The 22,928-nt window shown below is 33.1% G+C and overlaps 1 protein-coding gene across 2 annotated transcripts; it reads left to right on the top strand.

The window, feature by feature from the left end:
* Nucleotides 1-4,697: 4,697 nt before the first annotated feature.
* LOC139904348 (translation machinery-associated protein 22-like) lies at nt 4,698-13,727 on the top strand. 2 transcript variants are annotated; one of them, XM_071886286.1, is made up of 7 exons: nt 4,698-5,034; nt 5,127-5,204; nt 7,902-7,969; nt 8,501-8,582; nt 13,107-13,174; nt 13,268-13,351; nt 13,463-13,727. In XM_071886286.1, the coding sequence occupies exons 1-7, from the start codon at nt 4,887-4,889 to the stop codon at nt 13,517-13,519; spliced, it is 585 nt and encodes a 194-aa protein (XP_071742387.1). In that variant the 5' UTR covers nt 4,698-4,886; the 3' UTR covers nt 13,520-13,727. The 2 variants fall into 2 exon arrangements, with proteins under 2 accessions (XP_071742387.1, XP_071742388.1); XM_071886287.1 differs by having other exon boundaries at nt 7,908-7,969.
* The last annotated feature ends 9,201 nt before the right edge of the window (nt 13,728-22,928 follow it).

The following is a 22,928-nucleotide window of genomic DNA, read 5'->3' on the forward strand; positions in this document are numbered from 1 at the left end:
CTTTTAAGTGAACATGGTGATGATGGAGAAATTCGAAGGTGGAGAAACCTCTGTTGATTTTTAATTTAGGTTTGATTTAATTCAAATTCAAATTTGAATTTGGGTTTTGATTTAGATTTTGTTTGATTTTGAGAAATTGAATTTGATTAGGGGTTTTTTAGGGCTCTTTGTATATGAAGAAGAAGACACTAATAGTATGTGAAATGACAACTCTGCGCCAAGTAGGATGCCACGTTATCACGTGTTTTTGTTTCAGGTTAAAAACGTTTAGTAGTTTACATGAATACAATTTTTGTAATTTACATGCTACAATGATGCTATTTGAGTTATATAGTCTACAATAGGACAAAATTGAAAGTATATGATTTATTTGTAGTTTTAATCCTAAAAAAACTTTATATTGGCGGATATCAATAATGTAAGGGCCCCCGATTACTCATCGATTACTCTTTTCAAGAGCAGTACGTTCCGATTTTTTAAAATCCGTTTAATTAATCGGTCAACGTCGATTGATGAGTGAAAATCGAATTTGATAATCAAAGTCGGTTAAAGTCAAAATTGGGCAATTTTTTAACATGAATTTAAATTAGAACTTTGGAGTGTTTGAACAAAATGAATAATTTTAGACAATTATGTTAAGGTTTATATTTATGATTTTCTTATATATTTACACATATAATCATAAAGACAAAGAAGGCCGTAGCAATTGCAAAAGACAAAGCTTATGAAGATTTATATAGGAAACTAGACTCTAAAGAGGGAGCCAATGACATATATAAAATAGCTAAAGCTAGGGAGCGAAGAGGTAGGGACTTAGTTAACGTCAAATATATCAAGAATGAAGCAGGTCAAAATATAGTGAGAGAAGACCTTATTAGGAAAAGATGGGAAGAGTATTTTGCATCCCTTTTCGGCAGGGCAAGAACGGAGCGGAATGGGGAACTCCACGAGGTTCGTGAATATCAAAACAACTGTTTCTGCACAAGGATTAACCAGGAGGAAGTTAGATCGGCCCTACAAAAGATGGGGAGAAACAAAGCAGTAGGACCAGACCAAATTCCGATTGAGGCGTGGAAGTGCCTAGGAGGCGATGGGGTTAGATGGTTGAGAAACCTTTTCAACACGACGTTTAGAAGCGCAAAGATGCCTATGGAATGGAGACTCAGTGAGGTTATTCCCAATTACAAGAACAAGGGAGACTCGCAAATATGTAGTAATTACAGAGGCATAAAGTTACTTAGTCATACTATGAAGCTTTGGGAGAGAGTGATTGAGAGGAGGCTCCGACGCGTGACAAAGGTTTCAGAGAACCAATTCGGTTTCATGCCAGGACGCTCGTCGATGGAGGCGATTCACATCGTTAGAAGCCTTATGGAGAAGTATAGGGAAAAATAAAAGAATCTACACATGTCGTTCTTAGACTTGGAAAAGGCTTATGACTGTGTCCCGCGCGAGCTGATTTGGGAGACTCTTAATGTTAGGGGTGTCCCAAGTAGATATATAAGTACTATTAGAGATATGTACGAGGGGGCGAAGACTCGTGTACGTACGACGGTAGGAAACACGGAGTTTTTCCCGGTAGAGGTAGGTTTACATCAGGGATCGGCCCTTAGCCCATATCTTTTCGCTTTGATCTTAGACGAACTAACCCAAAGGATACAAGATAACATCCCATGGTGCTTGATATTTGTCGACGATATTGTATTAGTTTCGGATTTCCAGGATGAGCTTAACAGAAGGCTAGAGCAATGGAGGATCGCCCTAGAATCAAATGGCCTACGGATTAGTAGACTTAAATCGGAGTATCTTAGATGCGATTTTAGGACGAACGAAGAGGAACAAGAGGATATAGTGGATGTCCGAATTGAGGATTAGATTTTACCGCCACAAGAGTCCTTTAGATATTTAGGCTTGATACTTCACAAAGCAGGAACGATAGATGAGGACGTGACACATCGTATACGAGTAGGATGGTTGAAGTGGAGGGCAGCGAAAGGGGCGTTGTGTGACAAGAAGGTACCCCATAAATTGAAAGGAAAATTCTTTAAGGTGGCAATCAGACCAGCCATGTTGTACGACTCAGAGTGTTGGCCAATGACGAAAGCCCAAGAGAGGAGGATGGAGGTGGCAGAAATGAGGATGCTTAGGTGGACGTATGGTAAGACCATGCTAGATATGATACCAAATGGAGTTTTTAGGGAGAAATTGAAAGTTGGGAACATAATCAACAAGATGAGGGAAGGACGACTTAGATGGTTTGGGCATGTTATGAGGCGCCCACTTTTAGCCCCGGTTAGGAGAGTCGAGACCCTCGTTGTTGGGGGCGTAAGGAGAAGGGGTAGACCCAGACGTAGGTTGGAGGATAGATTGAAGCTTGACATGAAAGAGCTTCTACTGACGGAGGACATGACTTCTGATAGGTGCCTGTGGAGGAGTAGAATTAGTATTATCGAGTAATTTTTATTTATTTATTTATTTATTTATTTTTTTCAAAGTGTAGTATATATTTATTTTACTACCACTTATATAATTATATCTATCTATATCTATATTTTATATAGCTTCACTATATATATATATATATATATATATATATATATATATATATATATATATATATATATATATATATATATATATATATATATATATATATGGGTAGGATCAAGAGGGAAGTAACCAATCGGGGGGAAGCGGGGGGAAGCAAATTTTTTTTTTCCGTTTTTTGTAAAAACTTTGTTCACGAACATTATAGATGAGATGAAAATATGAACAATTAGTAGAGACACTTTGTGATAAATGTTTTTATTTTGGCGGGAAAACGCTCGAAGAAGTAATATATAACAATTATCGTGTTTTTCGAGCGTATTTTGAGGTTTTAGCTATTGGGGTTCAGATATTAGGGTTTAGATATTAGGGTTTATAGGGTTTAGATATTAGGGTTTAGAAATTTAGGGTTTAGGGTTTAGATTTAGGGTTTAGATTTAGGATTTAGATTGAGTTTTTAACACGAACGGTTTAGAGTTTAGGGTTTAGGGTTTGGTGTTTTGGGTTTATGGAATAAACCCAAAACACCAAACCCTAAACCCTAAACCCTAAACCCTAAACTCTAAATCGGGCTAAATTTTACTTCACAAAACATGAAAAAAAACGTTCATATTCTTCACGAACAATATTATCTTGAATGTTATTTTTGTCGATCGTTTTCCCGCCTAAATAATAACATTCATCATGAAGTGTCTCTTCTAAATGTTCATATTTTCGTGTGATCTTGATGCCGGAAAAAAAAAATTTTCAAAAAAAACGAAAAAAAAAAAAATTTTGCTTCCCCCCGATTGGTTACTTCTCCATTGATCCTGTCCATATATATATATATATATATATATATATATATATATATATATATATATATATATATATATATATATATATATATATATATATATATATATTATCTGTTTTTGCCTTTATATATTTTCCCGTCATTTTTACGGGTTTTTCAATGGTCGGTATATGCAGAGGCGAAGCCAGGAATACAGAATAGGGGATGCTTATGAACAGTGGCGGAAGCAGTAATTTTTTTTTCATCGGGGGCAAAAAAAAACCTAGCAATTTTTTTGGGCAAAATATGGAGGTTTTGGGGAAAAAAATGGAGGTTTTTAGGCAAATTATGAAATTTTTGGGGTAAATTTGGAGATTTTTGAGCAAAATTTAATGATTTTGAGCAAAATATGTAGGTTTTGGGGCAAAATTTGATGATTCACGGATAGGGGATGAATTAAGAGATGCTTATGTTTATTTGTTGGGGGATATTTTCAACTAATATACAATTTTTAACACAATATATTTCGCTTATTTGAAGAGTTGGGGGATGCAAAGCATCCCTAAACATCCCCCTGTCTCCGTATTTGTTTGTATCTGTATATGTATGTATGTATCTAAGTGCATGTATCTAAGTTTATATATGTATGCCTGTATCTGTATCTGAGTATATATACCTATGAATGTCTTTATATGTATACATGTGTAGGTATAGTTATTTATACATGTTTATGTGTGTCTGGGTGTATTTATAGATATTTATATATTATATACATATATATTGTGGGTGGGTGGGTGTGTGGGTGTGGGGGGGGGGATTGTGGCGGTGTTTTTTGATTGTTTGCATGTCTACTTGATTTTACATATTTCTGCGCATTATATTATCCATGCTATTTGTCATATTGTTGTGCATTACTGCTATATGTGTTTTCTTTTATGGATACTTTGTATGGTTGCTTTTTCTGCTCATAACTCTTACAGGTATGTATGCCAGCACTATTTCGTTTTGAGGAGCATTTTATGGCCGGAGGTCCTTAGGAAGCAATCTCTTGGCTCTCGAGTAGAGGGAGGGACGATCTTATCTAGTCACAGGTTCTATACCCGCGAGTGAAGTAGTGACTTCCTTCTAATCTAGGGTTCGAGGAATGATTGTCTACACTCCACTTCCCCCATACCCTACATTCGTAGGGTTGTTGTTGTTGTTGTTGTTGTTGTTGTTGTTGTTGTATTTACACATATAATCTATGAAATTTAATATTTAAATGTATGAAATGCAATTACATTAATACCCGATTAATTCCCAAATATCACTCTTACTCATTTCAAAATTTCGATCAATTAATCAATTTTGTAACATTGTATTTGTATTTACTTATCAAAATTCGAGAAATAAATAAATCTGGCAACTGCAATATGAGTTTTTAACCTGTCTTCTCCATTTTTATTAATTATTAATTCGCTCTTTTTCCACTGTATCGTAAAAAAAACCCTAGTTTTTGTTGAATAAACTACGGAGTAATAAATACCCAAAAATCACCAATCAAATCGATTAACAACAATTGATAATGGCTGAAAAACCTCAACCGGTTCAAGTATTATACTGTGGTGTTTGCGGGTTACCTGCCGAGTACTGTGAATTCGGACCCGATTTTGAAAAGTGCAAACCATGGTTGGTCCAATTTGCACCCCACGTTTATCCTCATCTTCTTCAAGGTAAAGTCTTCATTTTTATTGAACTCGAAACCCGTTTATGTTTTTCTTAATGATATGATATGCTTTTAAATTTTAATGAGATGATGATTTAGATGCAAATGGGAAGGACGTAGAAACAGTTTCGATTCAACTTCAATCGTCATCAATTTCGGATGGCAATTCTGCTTCTGGTAATATTGATTTTGTTTGTTTTTGTATCGTTTGATATTAATAATTCAGTTTTCAGTACTCAATATTGAATTAAGTTCTGAAATGATGAGTAATTGGAATGGAATTATATACAGTCCATATAGAATTTAGGGTGTGAAAGATAAACCTAACAGGTGTGACATTTTCATTGTCTGTTTATGTATGTATGTATGTATGTATGTATGTATGTATGTATGTATGTATGTATGTATGTATGTATGTATGTATGTATGTATTGTATATATCATGTGCTTTGTGTATATGAATGTATTGTATGTGTTTGTTTGCTTAGTGTTGCAATGCAAGGTTGCAAAATTCGTTATTCGGGGTGTTATCGGTCTGGATTTTGGAAGAAGTAATTGGTAATTCGGGATTAATCGGGGATTAATTGGATTGTATTTTTTATACATTTAAATAATAAATTTCAATAATATATGTGTAAATACAGAAAACCATAAACATAAGCATAAACGTTAACATAATCGTCTAAAATCGTCCATTTTGTTCAATAACTCTAAAATTTTTGTTTAAATTCATGTCAAGATATTGACCAATTTTGACTTTGACCGACTTTGATCAATAAATCCGATTTCTACCCATTAACCGAACTTGTTAGATTAATTAAACGGATTTTGGAAAATTGGAATGGACTGGTCCTAAAAGGAGTAATTGATGATTAATCAGGAATAATCGGGATTTTTTACAGCAGTGTTGCAATGTATATTACCCGAGAGAAATAAGTTCTACTCCGTACTTCTTTGTAACTTTGTTGTTATGGTGTAGGCATATACGTCATCCGACATCAAGTTAATGATCGTTTTTAGTTTCTATATGATCGGTGTCGAAGGGCCGGTCAAAAATGAACCTAATTACTCTACTTTAGATAGGGCAAGCAGGATTCGTTCCACGGGAAATAGTGGTTAAGAGCAAGCAATTTTCGGGATTTGGTTGTTTGTTTAACTAATGAGTAACTAAGATTAACCAACTAAATTGAAACTTAAGTACTTAAGCTAAGAGTACAATTAAAAGATTAAAATGTAAACAATGAGATTAAAAATCTTTATTCCTTCACAATCCCAATCTAGCATGCATTCATTCAAACAAGTCTTATGTTCATCAAGTATTGATCAAATCTCATAGACAAGATTTCTTAGGTCTATCAATTTTAACTATTTTGAGATTGAACTATGCAACCTAGACACTATGTCTTTATCCTTAATCTAATTAATACTAAGTTGGATCAAGAACACAATGTTAAATCACTATAACTCAACTTGCAATAATCAAAATCATAAGACTTGCATTAATCAATAGATAATCGGTTCATACCATTACAAACCAAAGGACATAAGTTTCATAATATTACAAACCACATAAAACTTGAATGAAAAATACATGCATTAATTGTTTATGGAAGAAATAAAGATAAAGAAAAAAGCCACTCATGTTGAAGATGATGAACATGATGATACTTGAAATTGCATGAAGAACACCTCCTTGATCTTGACTTCAATCCTTGAATGATTATGTTTTGTGATGTGTTCTTGTGTGATTAGGGCTCTAAAAACTGATGGAATGATGATAAATTCGTAGCTTAGGGTTTCCTATTTATAGAGATAATGTAAAGTACTTCCCAAGTAAAAATCCCACCAAATTCGGCCTCAAAATCTACTTAAAAATCAACCCAGCCGAAAATTGCACCTCGTGGCCGCAAAAAGGAGCCGCTAAAAGGCGCCCAAATTGACCCTGAAGAAGTTTCTGCACCAGCCCAGGCGCAAATTGCGCCTCCCAGCTGCAAATTGCGGCTGGGCTTCCTTTTCTTGCCTTTTTCTCGTTTAAACCCCATTTTTCGCGTCTTCGTCTCGAATTGTTACGAGTTATAAAAACCTCATGAAATAGCATTTTAAACCTCAAATATACATGTAAACTTCAACCCTTAACGTCTATATTGATCGGCATTTATGACCCGATCACTATACATCCGATAAGGCTAGAATAGTACTCTTTTTAGCCTGACTAGGAACTGCTCCAATGGTATACACATGCAAGAAATTTATATCCAATGACTATATGTGGCTATGTGCAAGTGAATTATAAGTATACGAAATGAGTGAAACTTGTTTGCTCTCAAAGTATTTCAAAACTCATTCTTGTCAAAAAATTTATAATACACTAGTAGTTTATAACCCGCGACATCGTGGATTAACTTCAATAATTAATAATTAATTTGCACACTTGTGATATATTCTACAATTGCCAACACCATGTATGAACTATTGAACGGAAACGAAAACTCATAGGGTTTATTGGGTTGTTAATTTATTATCCAAAGATAGAAAATTATACTTCTGGTGTCTAGATAGTGTGCACTTGTTTCGTTGTGCTTATATTTGTGGCATTTAGTGAGTTGTAACATTTTTTTTTTGGACAAGATCAGTGTTGACGGAGGAGAATGTACAATTGAAGACCATATAACTAGTGCAATATAAATATGTTACAATACACATGATAATTCTCAATTGCAATGTTGATGTTATAACTATTAAACCTTTAATTCCTTTAGTCTGAGTCATACTCCATAAATGTTATAAACCACATGTTCTTTGCAATCATTAGCATGTTAAATTAAAAATGTTTATTGAAGGCTTCTGCTTGATTAGCCTTTTAATAATCCCTAGTTGCAGGCACTTCAGCTCCAAAGCAGGACCCAGTAAAGAGACTTCCAGGGGGAAAGGTTAAAAAGAAGGTAATAATTGGACAAGTTCCTTATACAACCTTCATATACTTACCTAAGCTTGTTTAACATATTTACAGCACACATCTTATACCTGGTGTGTGTGTGTGTTCTTTTTGCCGCATAGCGCATCATTCTTAAGCTACTTTGTCAAGTTGGCATGTTCGATATTCCTTAAATAATAATAAATGTTTTCAATAAGATGGCGTGTTCTTGATAATGCTATGCTCTTCTGTTGGTTTTGTAATCATCTGTTTGAAAATAAATTATTGGGATAATGGACTATAGAGATAAAAGATTTTTTACTTGTGATTTTTTTCCCGAAGGACCAGAAAGCATGTTATGTTGACCACCCATACCGGTGCGCTTGCAACAAAGATACTTTATAATGCTAACTAACGCTCAATACACGAGTTTTATAATTCCGATGTCTAGAAATTGTCCGATCTGTGTTCGTGAAGTATATGTCATGTTTATTGTATTATACCATATGAAGTTTTTTTGTTTAATACATGAAATAAGCTTGATGAATTTGTTTTGCAGGAGAAACAAGAAGTTATAATCGAGAAGGTAACCCGCAACAAGCGAAAGTCCATCACCACTTTGAAAGGCCTTGATCTTTTTGGTAAGCATTATGCTGCATCATGTTTATATCATGGTTGAAGGTTGATCATATCATTTTTACTTTTCATGTTTATAAATTTCCATGATATCTGTTATTTTTGACCCAAAATACTCACTAAGTTTCCCTTACACATAAACTAGCTAACTTTAGGTTTTATGGCCGTTACTTGTTAGCTTTATGTTGAATGAGTTGCTAGCAACTGTTAGGAATTTGGTAGGCCCTAACAAGACAGGTGATTCATCAAACCACCAAACCCACAAACGACAAACGACTAATAAAGCTAGAACGATAAATAAAAACGATAAACGACACAGGGTATTTAACGTGGTTATATCCCAACTCCAAAACGCGGAGAAGGGTTTACTCCACGGGCGCAAACCAGAGATTTTCTTATATTATTGTGCACACATTACAATGAGGCTAGGGGTTACAATTTATAGGAAAAGTTAAACTTGTCCACCAAGTTAAACTTGTCCTTCAAGCAAAAGACATTCCATAAATATCTATTACTTGCTTCATACTCCATTCCTACTAGAAGATTTAATTAAGGCAACAAGATCTCTACGACTTGTTCACCAAGTCAAGCTCCCTACAACTTGTTCACCAAGTCAAGCTCCCTATGACTTGTTCACCAAGTCAAGCTCCCTACGACTTGTTCACCAAGTCAAGCTCCCTTCGACTTGTTCCTTAGATCAAATTCTTCACACCTTCAACAATCTCCCACTTGAAGACTTTGAGCAAACTCTTCACTACTCAACAATTTCCCACTTGAAGATTTTGAACAAACCCCGAACATCAATCTCCATTCCAACCAAGAACGTCAAACCACCATTATACCGCCAAACTCCATTTGGGACACGCACACTCATCACATACGTCGAATGAGTAGACTTTCGATATAAGGTCTTCAACACTACTTGTCGGAACTAGAAACCAATAACCGCCTCAACTGTCAATGTTGTTCAAACACCCAGAGCAACTCCCGATCTCCTCTCAGCCACGACTTTTGATACCGCCGGAATCAAACATCCGGGTCACGCCGCTCTTCCACACCAGAGGGAAGGAAGTCTTTCGACATCAAAATCGCTAAGCTTCAACCCGATCTCCACTTACTAACTTGGGCCATCTCGGTTTCTTGCACCACCATCTTCTTACACAAGAAGATCAATTGAAGTATGCGACACTTCAATTACAGGATTCTTCCATGAGACAACATCGCCTCAACCATCGCTCTAGACACGTCCAATCCAGAAGCCCGTGTCGACGATCATTCGTACAGAATTTCCGTCTATCTATGATTTTCCTTCTCAGCAATCAGAAAACCCCAACAGACGCCTTTGTAGACTATTCATCAAGGCTCCAATGAGAACGCTATCATAACCTTAAAATCTACACCTTTGAACTTTTCCCGCTTTCACGCTAGTACACTGACCCATCGTTATAACTATGAATTTCACAAACCCATTTTTTCATCCCAAGCACGCTCCCACTGTACGAGTAAGAAATAAAATCGTGGCTATCCGAGAAGAATCTGGTTTGTTCCACCAGTCAGTTTCAAATCTATTTGCCATTTGAGGGTATGTTTGCAGCATCTAAGTACCCTAGTGTTATACGCACTAATCATGTGAATACCAGAGACCCACGTTGCATAATTGTCTCCATAACTCCCACTAGTCGTCAAACTCCCACTAGCTCAGTACTTCCGTCGGTTACCAAACTCCCATCGAATTCCCGACACCCTCTACAAAGCTCAAGTTCCAGGACTTACAAGATTATCCACTTCTACCATCACCTAAAGATTCCTAATTGGTCACCCCGAAGAAAACCGCTCGCTTTGTTAACCATCAACCAAACCCGAGCCACAGTCGAACACGTCCTTTCCGACAACTTCAAACCAATTTATTTAGTGAGAGAAGCTCTAACCCTGCCTACATATTCCATATACTAAAGAATATTCGACTAAATACATTAGTGGACCTGTTCAATAATCTGATGTTGGACTTTGGTTTGCACCATAACAAACCTCCCCTAAAACCCAAGTTCAACTCGGCATCCCTCCAATAATAGTCAAGATCCAATCTTCTTTAGTACCTGCCGCAACCTCGGAACACAACTTGAATGGGACCACATCAAGTCTACTTACGGTACATGGCTCCAAGATCAACTCATCCACTGAGGGTGCACAACCGCGTTGCCAACCAAGGGGTTAAGCCAACCATTGACATGCTGCAAATGTCACGTCGCACTATCCACACATCCAGACTACAACCTGCGAGTATCCAACCTTCACAATAACTCTCACTGTTGATTTTCAAACGAATGTCCCACTGTTTGCTACCTTACCGTCCAAATCTGAGAGAAACCAACTTCTTAAGCACACACACTTGTTTCTTCCCAATATTCGATGTATGACTAAGGTTTGCACACAAAACAAACCTCCCCTCAAACCCAAATCCATATGAGCCTCCCTTCCAACGATAGTTCGATAGTTCGGACCCAATCTTTACCTCCGTCAAACGGAACTCCCAACTGTCTATGTGCGGACCAGTGATATTTCGATACAAGACTCCAGGATCAACTCAACGTTACCAGGAGAACGCACACACGCTGAGAGGTGCGCCCACGACGCCGTCCATCACATCCAGAATATATTTGGCTCCCGTAACAAACCTACATATCCGAAAAAAAATCACAGCCTTTATCGCCCGAAGATTCGCAAAACAAATCGTCTCGCCACTCGCAACATCAAAATCGGAACTCTCTCCATAAAACTGCCGCAACTTTAAAAAAATCGTATCTCAAGATCCAACGGTCCGATCATCACCAAAATTTTACCACTCTTAGATCAGTAACTCTGGAACTTATATTCCAAGTTTCAAGTCGATCCAACGGTCGACAAACCCTCTACGAATTTTCTATTACAGCAGCTCCAAACCCGAACGACTGCAACTTCGAGAAAACATAACTCAAGATCTAACGGTCCGATCACTTCCAAATTTTGACCACGACTAGATCTACGAGTCTAACATCTACAGTAGAATTTTCAAGGCGATCCGACGGTTAACGAACCCGTAGTAATTTTTCTCTTCTAACAGCTTCGAAACAAAATAGGTTAACCTGAACGGCATCAGCTTCGAAAAATTATATCTTGAGATCTAACGGTTCGATCTTCCTCAAATTTGTACCGCTACTAGATCTATGACCAGCACCTTCGATAAAAATTTCAAGCCGATCCAACGGCTAACGAAGCTGCGCAGTAGAATCCGAATTTTGATAAGTTCATCATTCCCTCGAACGGGACCGCAAGGAATGATAACTTAGATCCGATACCCGGATCTTCCCGAAAATCTCTGCTTTGTCTTCAGCAACAAATCTTCGATATCTCGACACAAGTTGCAAGACACACAACCCTGTCGTTTAATCTAACCTTGATGAACACCCGAATCATCAAACATATCGAATATCTTGCTCTCAAATCGCCATCGTGCCCGTCTTCGAACCTTGAAGCTCTGATATCACTTGTTAGGAATTTGGTAGGCCCTAACAAGACAGGTGATTCATCAAACCACCAAACCCACAAACGACAAACGATTAATAAAGCTAGAACGATAAATAAAAACGATAAACGACACAGGGTATTTAACGTGGTTATATCCCAACTCCAAAACGCGGAGAAGGGTTTACTCCACGGGCGCAAACCAGAGATTTTCTTATATTATTGTGCACACATTACAATGAGGCTAGGAGTTACAATTTATAGGAAGAGTTAAACTTGTCCACCAAGTTAAACTTGTCCTTCAAGCAAAAGACATTCCATAAATATCTATTACTTGCTTCATACTCCATTCCTACTAGAAGATTTAATTAAGGCAACAAGCTCCCTACGACTTGTTCACCAAGTCAAGCTCCCTACGACTTGTTCACCAAGTCAAGCTACCTACGACTTGTTCACCAAGTCAAGCTCTCTTCGACTTGTTCCTTTGATCAAATTCTTCACACCTTCAACAGCAACAGTTGTATGTTATTGATATGGCAATTTATTCTTCACACCTTCAACAGCAACAGTTGTATGTTATTGATATGGCAATTTTGAATCATTAACTTATAAATGGATCAACATGGGTTATGTTTGTATCTATAACAGGTCAAATGGTTTAGTCAAAGTGATGGTAAGTGATCTGAACTGTATGTAAATGCATTGTACCTTTTAATCAAAGTATCAGAGAAAGGTTAGATCATATAGAGCCCATTATTTTTACATTAATCTTTGAAAAGTTGGTTAAAAATATGTGTATGCAGGTAAGCACAACCTGATCCACTCGTTTAACATTTACATAAAAATGACCTATTACTCAACCCGGCCATTTTTCCATGTATAACTTGTACGCCGGGTATTGAGAATCCCGTCTCAACCCTTACGCAATATCAACCCATTTTACTCTCTGGTTGTTTTCACTCCTTCAGCTAGAGCTGTCACATTTTATATTCACCGAGTTGTTTATTTATTTATTTATTATATTGTAGGTGTTAAACTGAGTGATGCTTCAAAGAAGCTTGGAAAGAAGTTTGCTACGGGAGCTTCTGTTGTTAAGGTACAATTTCATTCACTGTCTGCACACTTGACAAGTCTTGATATTGTACAAATTAATATTCATCTTAATGAACAATTAAAAACTTGCGAATAGGGGCCAACCGAGAAAGATCAAATTGATGTACAAGGCGACATAGCGTATGACATCGTGGAGTTTATCACACATACATGGCCTGAGGTAAGCAAGCAGATTGTTGCTGCATTTCTGTACTTCTGGAAGTGAATGTGTCATCATGTTTGTCACCATTTTGTATGATCTGGCTAATATTCTGTATTTTTGAAATTGCAGGTTCCTGAGACAGCAATTTTCTTTATTGAAGATGGGAAAAAGGTTCCAGCGGTTTAAGTTTTGAAGATTTGTATTATGTGGCATTTTCATTGGACGACTGTTGGATATCTAAAACACCGACTGTGTTCACGATAGATAGAGCTGTTTTCTTTTTCTCATAATCCAACTGCTATACCCCTTTGAGCGATTTCCTCAACTTGAAATCATCCTATGATATATGAAAAACTCCGTATGATTTTCAATTGAGTTGTGGTTTGCGACAATCTTTAGTGACCTGTTCCATTTGTAATTCTTGGAGTTGTTTTGATATGTGTGTTTTAATTCTGATTATCGCGACTAGATTACGGTAATCATCAGTTCGAACTTATATCCAAACAGTTTATAGGAAGTCACGTGGCATTGTACGATCTGTTGTGCGCAGGGACAGGGTACAACGTTCACTGCATCGTATCTAATGTGGTCAATATGGTTACTGCATTGTGAATTAATAGCCAACTTCTAAGATTGTATTATGTTGTTTTTGAGAGCAAGAAGGGAAGTGGCTGACCTACTTTTAGTATGGTCAAGTCTTGTGTGCTAACAACCTGAAAGGAACAGTATATATATGATATGATATGATGGTGCTTGTGAACATGTAACATGTAGTTTAAGGGGACAAAAAGATATAAATGGATTAATGGTGGGAAATATGACGTGTCTATCATATCGGATTATATGGTTGGTTGGTTGGTTGGTTGGTTGGTGTATGATTGACTTTGAAGTTTGCCCACAAAGATTACTAGAATCTAGTATCAAGATCTTTGCAGACCTTTTGCCGCCTTGCCGTGTTCGATTGAAAGATTCCTCGTATTTGGATTTTTATTTTAAAGGGGGGTGTGTGTGTGTGTGGGGTGCAATTGATCTTCTGATATCCTGGTATTCATTTCATACTTGGTAGATATGACTAGATTCATGTCTTGTTCACATTAATACAAGTTTGTAAAATTTGTGGTTAGATGTCTTCCTTTATTTTGATTGGGATTATAAGTTAAAACCACTTAAAGTTTATCATTCTAAGCAACTTGAATTTATATTTTGTTACAAACATGATGTCAAATAGGGGTGTTCATTGTTTGGTTTTCGATTTTGAATTTTTATTGAGTCACGTGATGCATATGGTTGGATGTATGAATATAGGTAATAATATGGAGTAATCTAATAATAATTGTAAACTGATGTTTACTCTGTTCCTGAATAAAATAGCTTAAACTAGTAAATGACAAATTTACCCTTTATATATAAAATGTTATTTAACTAATTAATGACCCGTGAATTCACGGGTTTGTTAAAAAAAAGATAGAAAAATCGAAGTAGAAAGTGAAATCATAAGTTCAATTCATTTAAAATGGCAATTTGAACGTATATCTAATAAGAACATCTATAACTAAATCATAAGTTCAACCATCAAACCATGTTTAACATCTTTGATACAATATCCGTAGATATAATTCATATTTAATGAAAATAAAACAATGGAATGACCAAGTTTAAAACACAAACATTATATATTTTCCCTGCTTATATAAGTTCATTATTGTATAGGACCATTATTCTAAAATAAATTTTATCAGCAATACTCATAATCCATCATTATTATTGTATTCTATTTTTTAGTTACAAAAAGTGACCCACCCAAAGTGGTGAAATAGAGAGATGTGACACTTTACAATTGTACAAAGCTATTGCCAAACTATATCAAATATTTGCAAACTAAATAGGTCAAACTAACTTTTTAAGACTACAATTTAATGACATTTGAACAACTAAACAAAACCATAATGTTAAATTACTTATCATTTGAACATAATATGAAGTAATGTTGCTTAATTCAAAAGTACTCATTTTGAACATATAAATTACTCATTGTAGGGTTCTACATAACTAATATAATCCATAATACCATGAAACTTGAATAACATAAATAACATTTTACTCACGTTTTCTATGCCATTCAAGTCTTCTAATGTGATGTTTTTCTCACATTATCTATGTTCAATTCAAGAGAACCAATCAAGATTTAAAAATTCAAAAAATATCAGTCAATCAAATCAAAATATTTTAGAGGCTATTTGACACCATTATAAATTAACCCTTTCCGTGTGTGATAATAGTTACTAAACCATTGAATAATAATAATTATTAATTATTAATAATAATAACAAATGACTCTAGATTTTTTTTTTAAAAATTAAAATACAATTATTATAAGAAAGTTGTACAATATGCTTCAAAATTTGTACATTTGTTCATGGGGTGTTTTGTGGAGAGGTGATCCTCACACATCATATTTAATTCATGTACACTTTTATCTCATAAATTCACAGTTATGCCCCTAGATTAATCTAGAGAGTTGAAGTTATATTATGATTATAAGTATAATTAAGGGTATAATAGGTAATTAGGTGTATATTGATCAAATAGTGGTGTGTGAGGATCACCTTCCTTGTGTAAAAGATTGTACAATTTGTTTTAAATATTGTACATATGGTCATGAGAATTTTTATCATAAGATTTTACATAATGCTTCAAATATTGTACATATTGTCATGGGGTGTTTTATCATAATGGTTGTACATTATGCTTCAAATATTGTACATATGATCATGAGGATATTTTACTATAAAGTTGTACATAATGCTTCTTAGAAATTTTTAAATATTGTACATATGGTCATGGGAGTTTTTAACATTTTTAATTTTTATTAAATATAAAATACTTAAATGACATATCATGGATGTCTTAGAAATTTTCTTTTTTCATTTTGAATTTTTTTAAGCTTGAAAAAAGCTTTTTAATGACATCATCAAGTTTGCATTTTAATATATAACTAGTTTTCGAACTCTCGCTTCGCGCCGGGGGTTCGGTTTTCAATGTATTTTATTGCGTTCAGTTTGTAAAATTATTTCGTGGCTAACAATGATGTCGTTGAAGCGCAACTCAAGTCGAACTAAATAGTATAACCCGTGAAAGATTTAAATGTTATTTTAAATTAACAATATATGTGCATTTCCGCGTTTCGTTATGAAATTATCGACTTTTAAAAATTTAACGCTAAATCAATGTGTATGAAAAGTACCCCAAATATTTAGTGTTTTTTAAATAGCGTTCGTTTTACGTATAGTTAGTGACATTGTGTCCCTAAAATTATTTCGAGTTTAACGATGGTGTCGGAAAAATACTCGTTGCGAGCGAAAAGATATAACCCGTTGAATATTTGGGTGGAGTTTATTGAAGTTTTTTTTTTTATGAAAATGGTTATTTGACAATTACTCCCCTGTTTAGGGGGATCGATTTGAATTTGTAAAAAAAGTGTGGGGGACTTTGTTGGTGTAATGAAATTTAGTTTTAAAAAAAAAGTGAAAGGACGAAAATGCCCCTAGTTACTATTCATATTTTTTTTTGTCTATTAGATAATATGGTAATTACTAAATAAAATCAAATTAAATGATCAAATGAATCATCAATATTAATATTAACATACACAATAATCAACCTATAAAGACACCACTTCCATTTGAATCAAAATTAACATACACAATAATCAACCTATAAAAACAACACTTCCATTTGAATCAAAACAAGCGTATTGTAATAACATCTTGGCTGACTATCACTCTCATTAACTAAACATCAAAATACTTACCATTATCAACATCAATTACTTCCTCTCTTTAATCATCATCATCAAATAGTATTTTCAAACTCATCTGTTTTCATATGTGATTGAAAACAGATGAGTGTACCGGAATTACAGACGTTATAGATGAAGAATGATTTTTTTTAATAGTCGTTTTTTGAAACCAATTTACATATCTCGTTTTTTCAAAAATAAATTTAAAATCTAATATAAATGGCATTCCCAAAGCCGGTTTCACACTTGTTACATAAAACCGGTATTGCCAATGCCGGTTTAGTGACTTTTTAGAATCCAGTCAGTAAAAATTGCAATATTCCAAAAGGTCATGAATCTAGAGGCAAAACCGACCTTGTCACGGCTTCTTATCCAAAAAACCTAAATTTTCTATTTTTCCTTATAAACTATAAAGACTTGAAAACAACTAACAAAAACACACAACATTTTCTTAACATTACAATCACGACATGTATATCAATAATAAACATGATATGTAGAGCAATAATAAACACAACATGTAGAGCAATAAAAAACATCACATGCAGAACAATAATAAACACAAATATGCAGATAAATAATAAACATGACATGTAGATCAATAATAAACACGACAAAAAATAAATAAAAATGATTCTAAACTATTACAATCAATATAATAAAAAAGAAACTATTAAATTAGTGATGGTGTAGACGACTTCATGTTCCATAACGTGGAGGTTTTCTGGCCCTCCTGCCCCTCTGAGGAACCACTGGCTGCTCATTAGATGCTAAATTCATGGGTTCATTATTGTCATTATCATCATCATCATCATCATCATCATCATCATAATGAATATTACTCAAACGAGTATTACCAAATTGAGTACTATCGTTGTTAAAATTGATATATTCGGTGTGCGGGAGAATTCTCCTTATGTTGGACGGAAGGATTAGTCATATGGTGGATTAGGGGTCTGATTGTAGTAGTTATAAGGTGAAAACTGAAATTGTTGTGAAGCAGTGTACATATAATTCGGGTTTTGAGGACAGTTTTGATGAAAATGATGAATATAACCCATCATGTGTTGTGGAATTTCAAAAAAAGGCTGCAAGTTTGGTTGACTTCCTGTTTGCATTTGGTATTGCAAGAAACCCTTCTTGCTAGAAATAATAAACAATTATTAAATGAAAATCATTATGTTTACATACATATGCTAAACATAAATGTATGTACTTAATATAAAATAATGTTAACTTACAAATAAAGTCTGAGTTTCCGCATATAACAACCCTCATTTTTTCACTCTGTAATGACTATACTGCTCTAGGATTTCATTGTTGATTCGTACATTATATTAGAGTTGTTATCCGGACATAATAAATGAAGTACTTAATACTCGTAACCTAAACCCTAACCCTAATACTCGTAATAAGTGAACTATAATTTATTAAATGATTGTATTTATTACTCTAACTCTAACCCTAATATTATTATTATTATTATTATTATTATTATTATTATTATTATTATTATTATTATTATTATTATTATTATTATTATTATTATTATTATTATTATTATTATTATTATTATTATTATATACTAAATATCATGGGGTTTTTGGTCATTTCAGTTATAACGCGATGTCGTTTTGAGTTCGCATTCACACTATAAAGAGCCCCCCAACTTTCGCACAATTTACACATCGCCCCCTCAACTTTACACTTTTTCAGGGATAAAAAATGTAAATATATAATTTTATTAAAATAAAAAAAACTTATTCCACCCAAATTTATAATATCATGGGATTTTTGGTCGTTTCAGTTATAACGCGATGTCGTTTTAAGTTCGCGTTCACACTATAAAGAGCCCTCCAACTTTCGCACAATTTACACATCGCCCCTTAACTTTACACTTTTTCAGGGGTAAAAAATGTAAATATATAATTTTATTAAAATAAAAAAACTTATTCCACCCAAATTTATAACGGGCCCCATCTTCTTACTCGGTGCGAGTTAAATTTTTCCAAGGCCACCGTTCAACTCGAAAAAATCTCACGAACCCAACGGGACTAACTATATGCGAAACGGACATCGTTAAAAAAACACTAAATAACGGGCCCTATATTCACGCTCAGTGCGAGTTAAATTTTTCCAAGACCACCTTTCAACTCGAATTAATTTTACGAACACAACGTGACTAACTATATGCGAAACGGATATCGTTAAAAAAATTAAATATTTCGGGCTAAATTACATACATATACATACACGTCCAACAAACAACCCAACCTATTAGATATATTAGGTACCAAACAAGGTATATTCAAATTCGACTGCGCACCGAATACAACCGCAGCAACGCGCGGTCAAATTTTTTCTAGTTATTATTAAACGTATACATTATGTATTAATTTGTACGTGGCACATATAAAATGTAAATGTATATATAATTATGTGTTTATATGTAAACTAAGTAGGTTATGGGTAATTAATATAAAATTTGTAAAATAAATATAAAAAATATGTGTATGTATATAAGCCTATATATATATATATATATATATATATATATATATATATATATATATATATATATATATATATATATATATATATATATATATATATATATATATATATATATATAATAAATTATGTCAATTATATAAAAGAAAATAAAATACAAAACAATTATAGATTGTTCTAAATAAATAAATAAAAAAAGAAAAAGCCTAGTCGGCCGAATAAAAAAAAGAAATTTAAATTGATTTTGTTTAAAAAGGAATGTGTATTTATCTTGGAGCCCAAGTAATTAAAAACTATAAATAGAGCTTTAACTCCTCATAATTTTTACATCAAACTTTTGGGAGCTTTCAAACCCTAAAAAAAATTGTGAGTTTTTTTTTTCTTTTTCTTTCTTTTTCTTTTTCATTTTTTTTTCTTTTTCTTGTTTTTTTTCGGCCGAAACCCCCAACAAAGAAAAAAAAATACTTTTGCACTTTATAAATTTTTTCTAAATTCATGGTAATTAACTACATGATGAATAAGTTTTATAAAAATTTATTTTACAGAAATTTAATTCGTTTTTGTATTATTTTTATTTTTGTTTGTGTTTATTCTCGGCCGAATACATATATATATATATATATATATATATATATATATATATATATATATATATATATATATATATATATATATATATATATACACACACACACATATACATATATATATTAATTATGTATTAAATTAAATAAATTATAAATTATGCATGTTAATTATTAATAAGTAATATGAGATCTAGAAAAAATAATTTTTATGATTTTTAATACGTTTTTATATTTTTAATAATTAAAACGGTTTATATATATATATATATATATATACAATATACGTATATACTTATAAAAAAATAGGAAAAACGCTATTTAAGTTATATAAATATTTTTCCAGTAAAGTATGATATTTAACTTAATTATTTAGGTCAGTGAATATTTTATAAAAATTAAATTCGAATTTTGTATTATTTAATTATATAAACAAGGTGAAATTCGTAATAAAAACATATACAGTAAATAAAAATATATAAATAATTTTTCTGGGTTCATAAACTTTATCTAGGTCTGAGAAAATTATAAAAATTAATTTATGGGTCGAATTAATAATTATTACATAATTAAACACTATTATTATGTAAATAGGAGGTAAATAAGGAAATAATTGTAAAAATAAAGAAATATTTTTATAAATATTTTTCTACAGGTTATTTAACTGTAATAAACTTACAAAAAAATTTAATAATAATTATTTATGTTTATTTAGTATTTTATGTGGAATTAAACTTATTTTGTGATTAAATTAAGGATAAAAACAAATATAAATACAAAATTGTAATAAAAATATTTCTTAAATTTTTCTACTGATTTTTATAATTAACTAAGACTATAAAAATTATGTATTTGATTATTAGGTATTTAATTAATTATTTAGGTATTTATGGATAATATTGGGTTAATAAACTATTATATTATTAAGTATCTTGTAAATTAAATAACAACTAATATAATACATTTATGTTATATATATTGTATGAGATAATGATTAGTATATTATAGATATTAATTAATACATGTCATAAGTTAGTAATTATAGCTTGAATAATAATACATATATAATTATAAAACTATGAATAGTTATATAAAAACAAATAGTAACTATATATATATATATATATATATATATATATATATATATATATATATATATATATAATTAACTTAGCTATATAATAAAAGGCTATATACCTATAATATGTGAAGGTTTTAATCAAGATAACGTGCACTATATACGAACCTCACCGCTTCATATGGCCTAGGGTGGTACTTGTTGCCTTATGGGAACCGCCTATGGATTTCGAAGGCCAAGACATAGATTTTGGTCAAGAGTCCTGGGCGTCCGGTAACAACTGACCATCAAAGTGACTTGTATGATAGCAACGAGATTTGGGTAAAGGTGTACAACATCTTGTTATAGATTATAACCCGAACTTTCTATAATTAGGAAGTTACTATAAGTGGAAACTTTCCGAAAATGGAAATTCTTTTAGAAAACCATCATCATTAGTGTAATTATTATACTTAAGTCTTTTAGGCAATATCTGATCGTACATTCTATCTCTAGGTTGATATCTCGATCACGTTCTTTCGTTCAATTCATTTCTCTTGTGGAATAACTCTTATGTGCTACTAAGGTGAACTCATAGCTCCGCTTTTATATATTTTAATGTATTTTATAAATCTTGGAGTGAGACAAATGCTTACTTTTAAATGATTTACACTTTAGACACAAGTGCTTAAACTTTTGATATGCAACTTCATGAGATTATTGTTAACTTGTATTCTTACATGCAAAATCCTCGCCATAATATCGTTAATTGCTGGAATTGAAATGTTGTAAGCTTAATTATTATGAGTAGGCCTATTGAGAGCGACGTCTCTACCCATTGACCGATCGTCAAGGGAGTACATAATAAATGATTACCGACACATATACAGTGTCAGGGGTTAATGTTTAGCTCGGTATTATAACTCATGGCATATTGAATATTTTGATGTTTTGAAATAAATCTTGTGGTCTAAACTTATTAATTATTAAACCTATGATGTTCACTCAACCATTGTATTGGCATTTTAAGCATGTTTGTCTCAGGTGATGAATAGCTTATGTGCTGCCCTATGTTACTTGCTTGTTGTTGCATTGGAGTCCACATTATCTATATTTTAAATATTTGTTAAACATTTATTACATTTGAATTTACCATGTAAAACAATTCGTTTTCTGATGCAATTAAATTACTGATTTTATTAAACGTCTCATTTAGAGTCGTTCTCGTTTATATAACTGTGTGATGATATTGGAAAATTCATATTTACCCTCGGCCCTATTTGGGGGGTATGATAGATTGGTATCAGAGCGCAGTTTGTTATAGAGAACCAGGATTGCATTTATGTGTGCCTTGTGTGTTAGTTAGGGTGCCTTAGCAATCTATAGGACTATAACCTTTCATGACTTAAGATTTTAGTGCCTTTCCTTACTATTTCCTTTCGTGCTTTTACGTTTACCTTAGAAACATTATGATTTCTTTCTTTCCTTTCTTTTAGGATGTCGAGCCACAACCCGATCATTATTTCTGACTCCGAGGAATCTGATATGGAGAGGTCCGTCCACACTCCAGCTTATGGACCCGTTTCTCCACCAATATCTCCAATTTACCGACCAGCTACTCCACCCGCATCTCCGGTCTACACA

This window comes from Rutidosis leptorrhynchoides, chromosome 4 (assembly GCF_046630445.1).
Source record: "Rutidosis leptorrhynchoides isolate AG116_Rl617_1_P2 chromosome 4, CSIRO_AGI_Rlap_v1, whole genome shotgun sequence".
Taxonomy (NCBI): domain Eukaryota; kingdom Viridiplantae; phylum Streptophyta; class Magnoliopsida; order Asterales; family Asteraceae; genus Rutidosis; species Rutidosis leptorrhynchoides.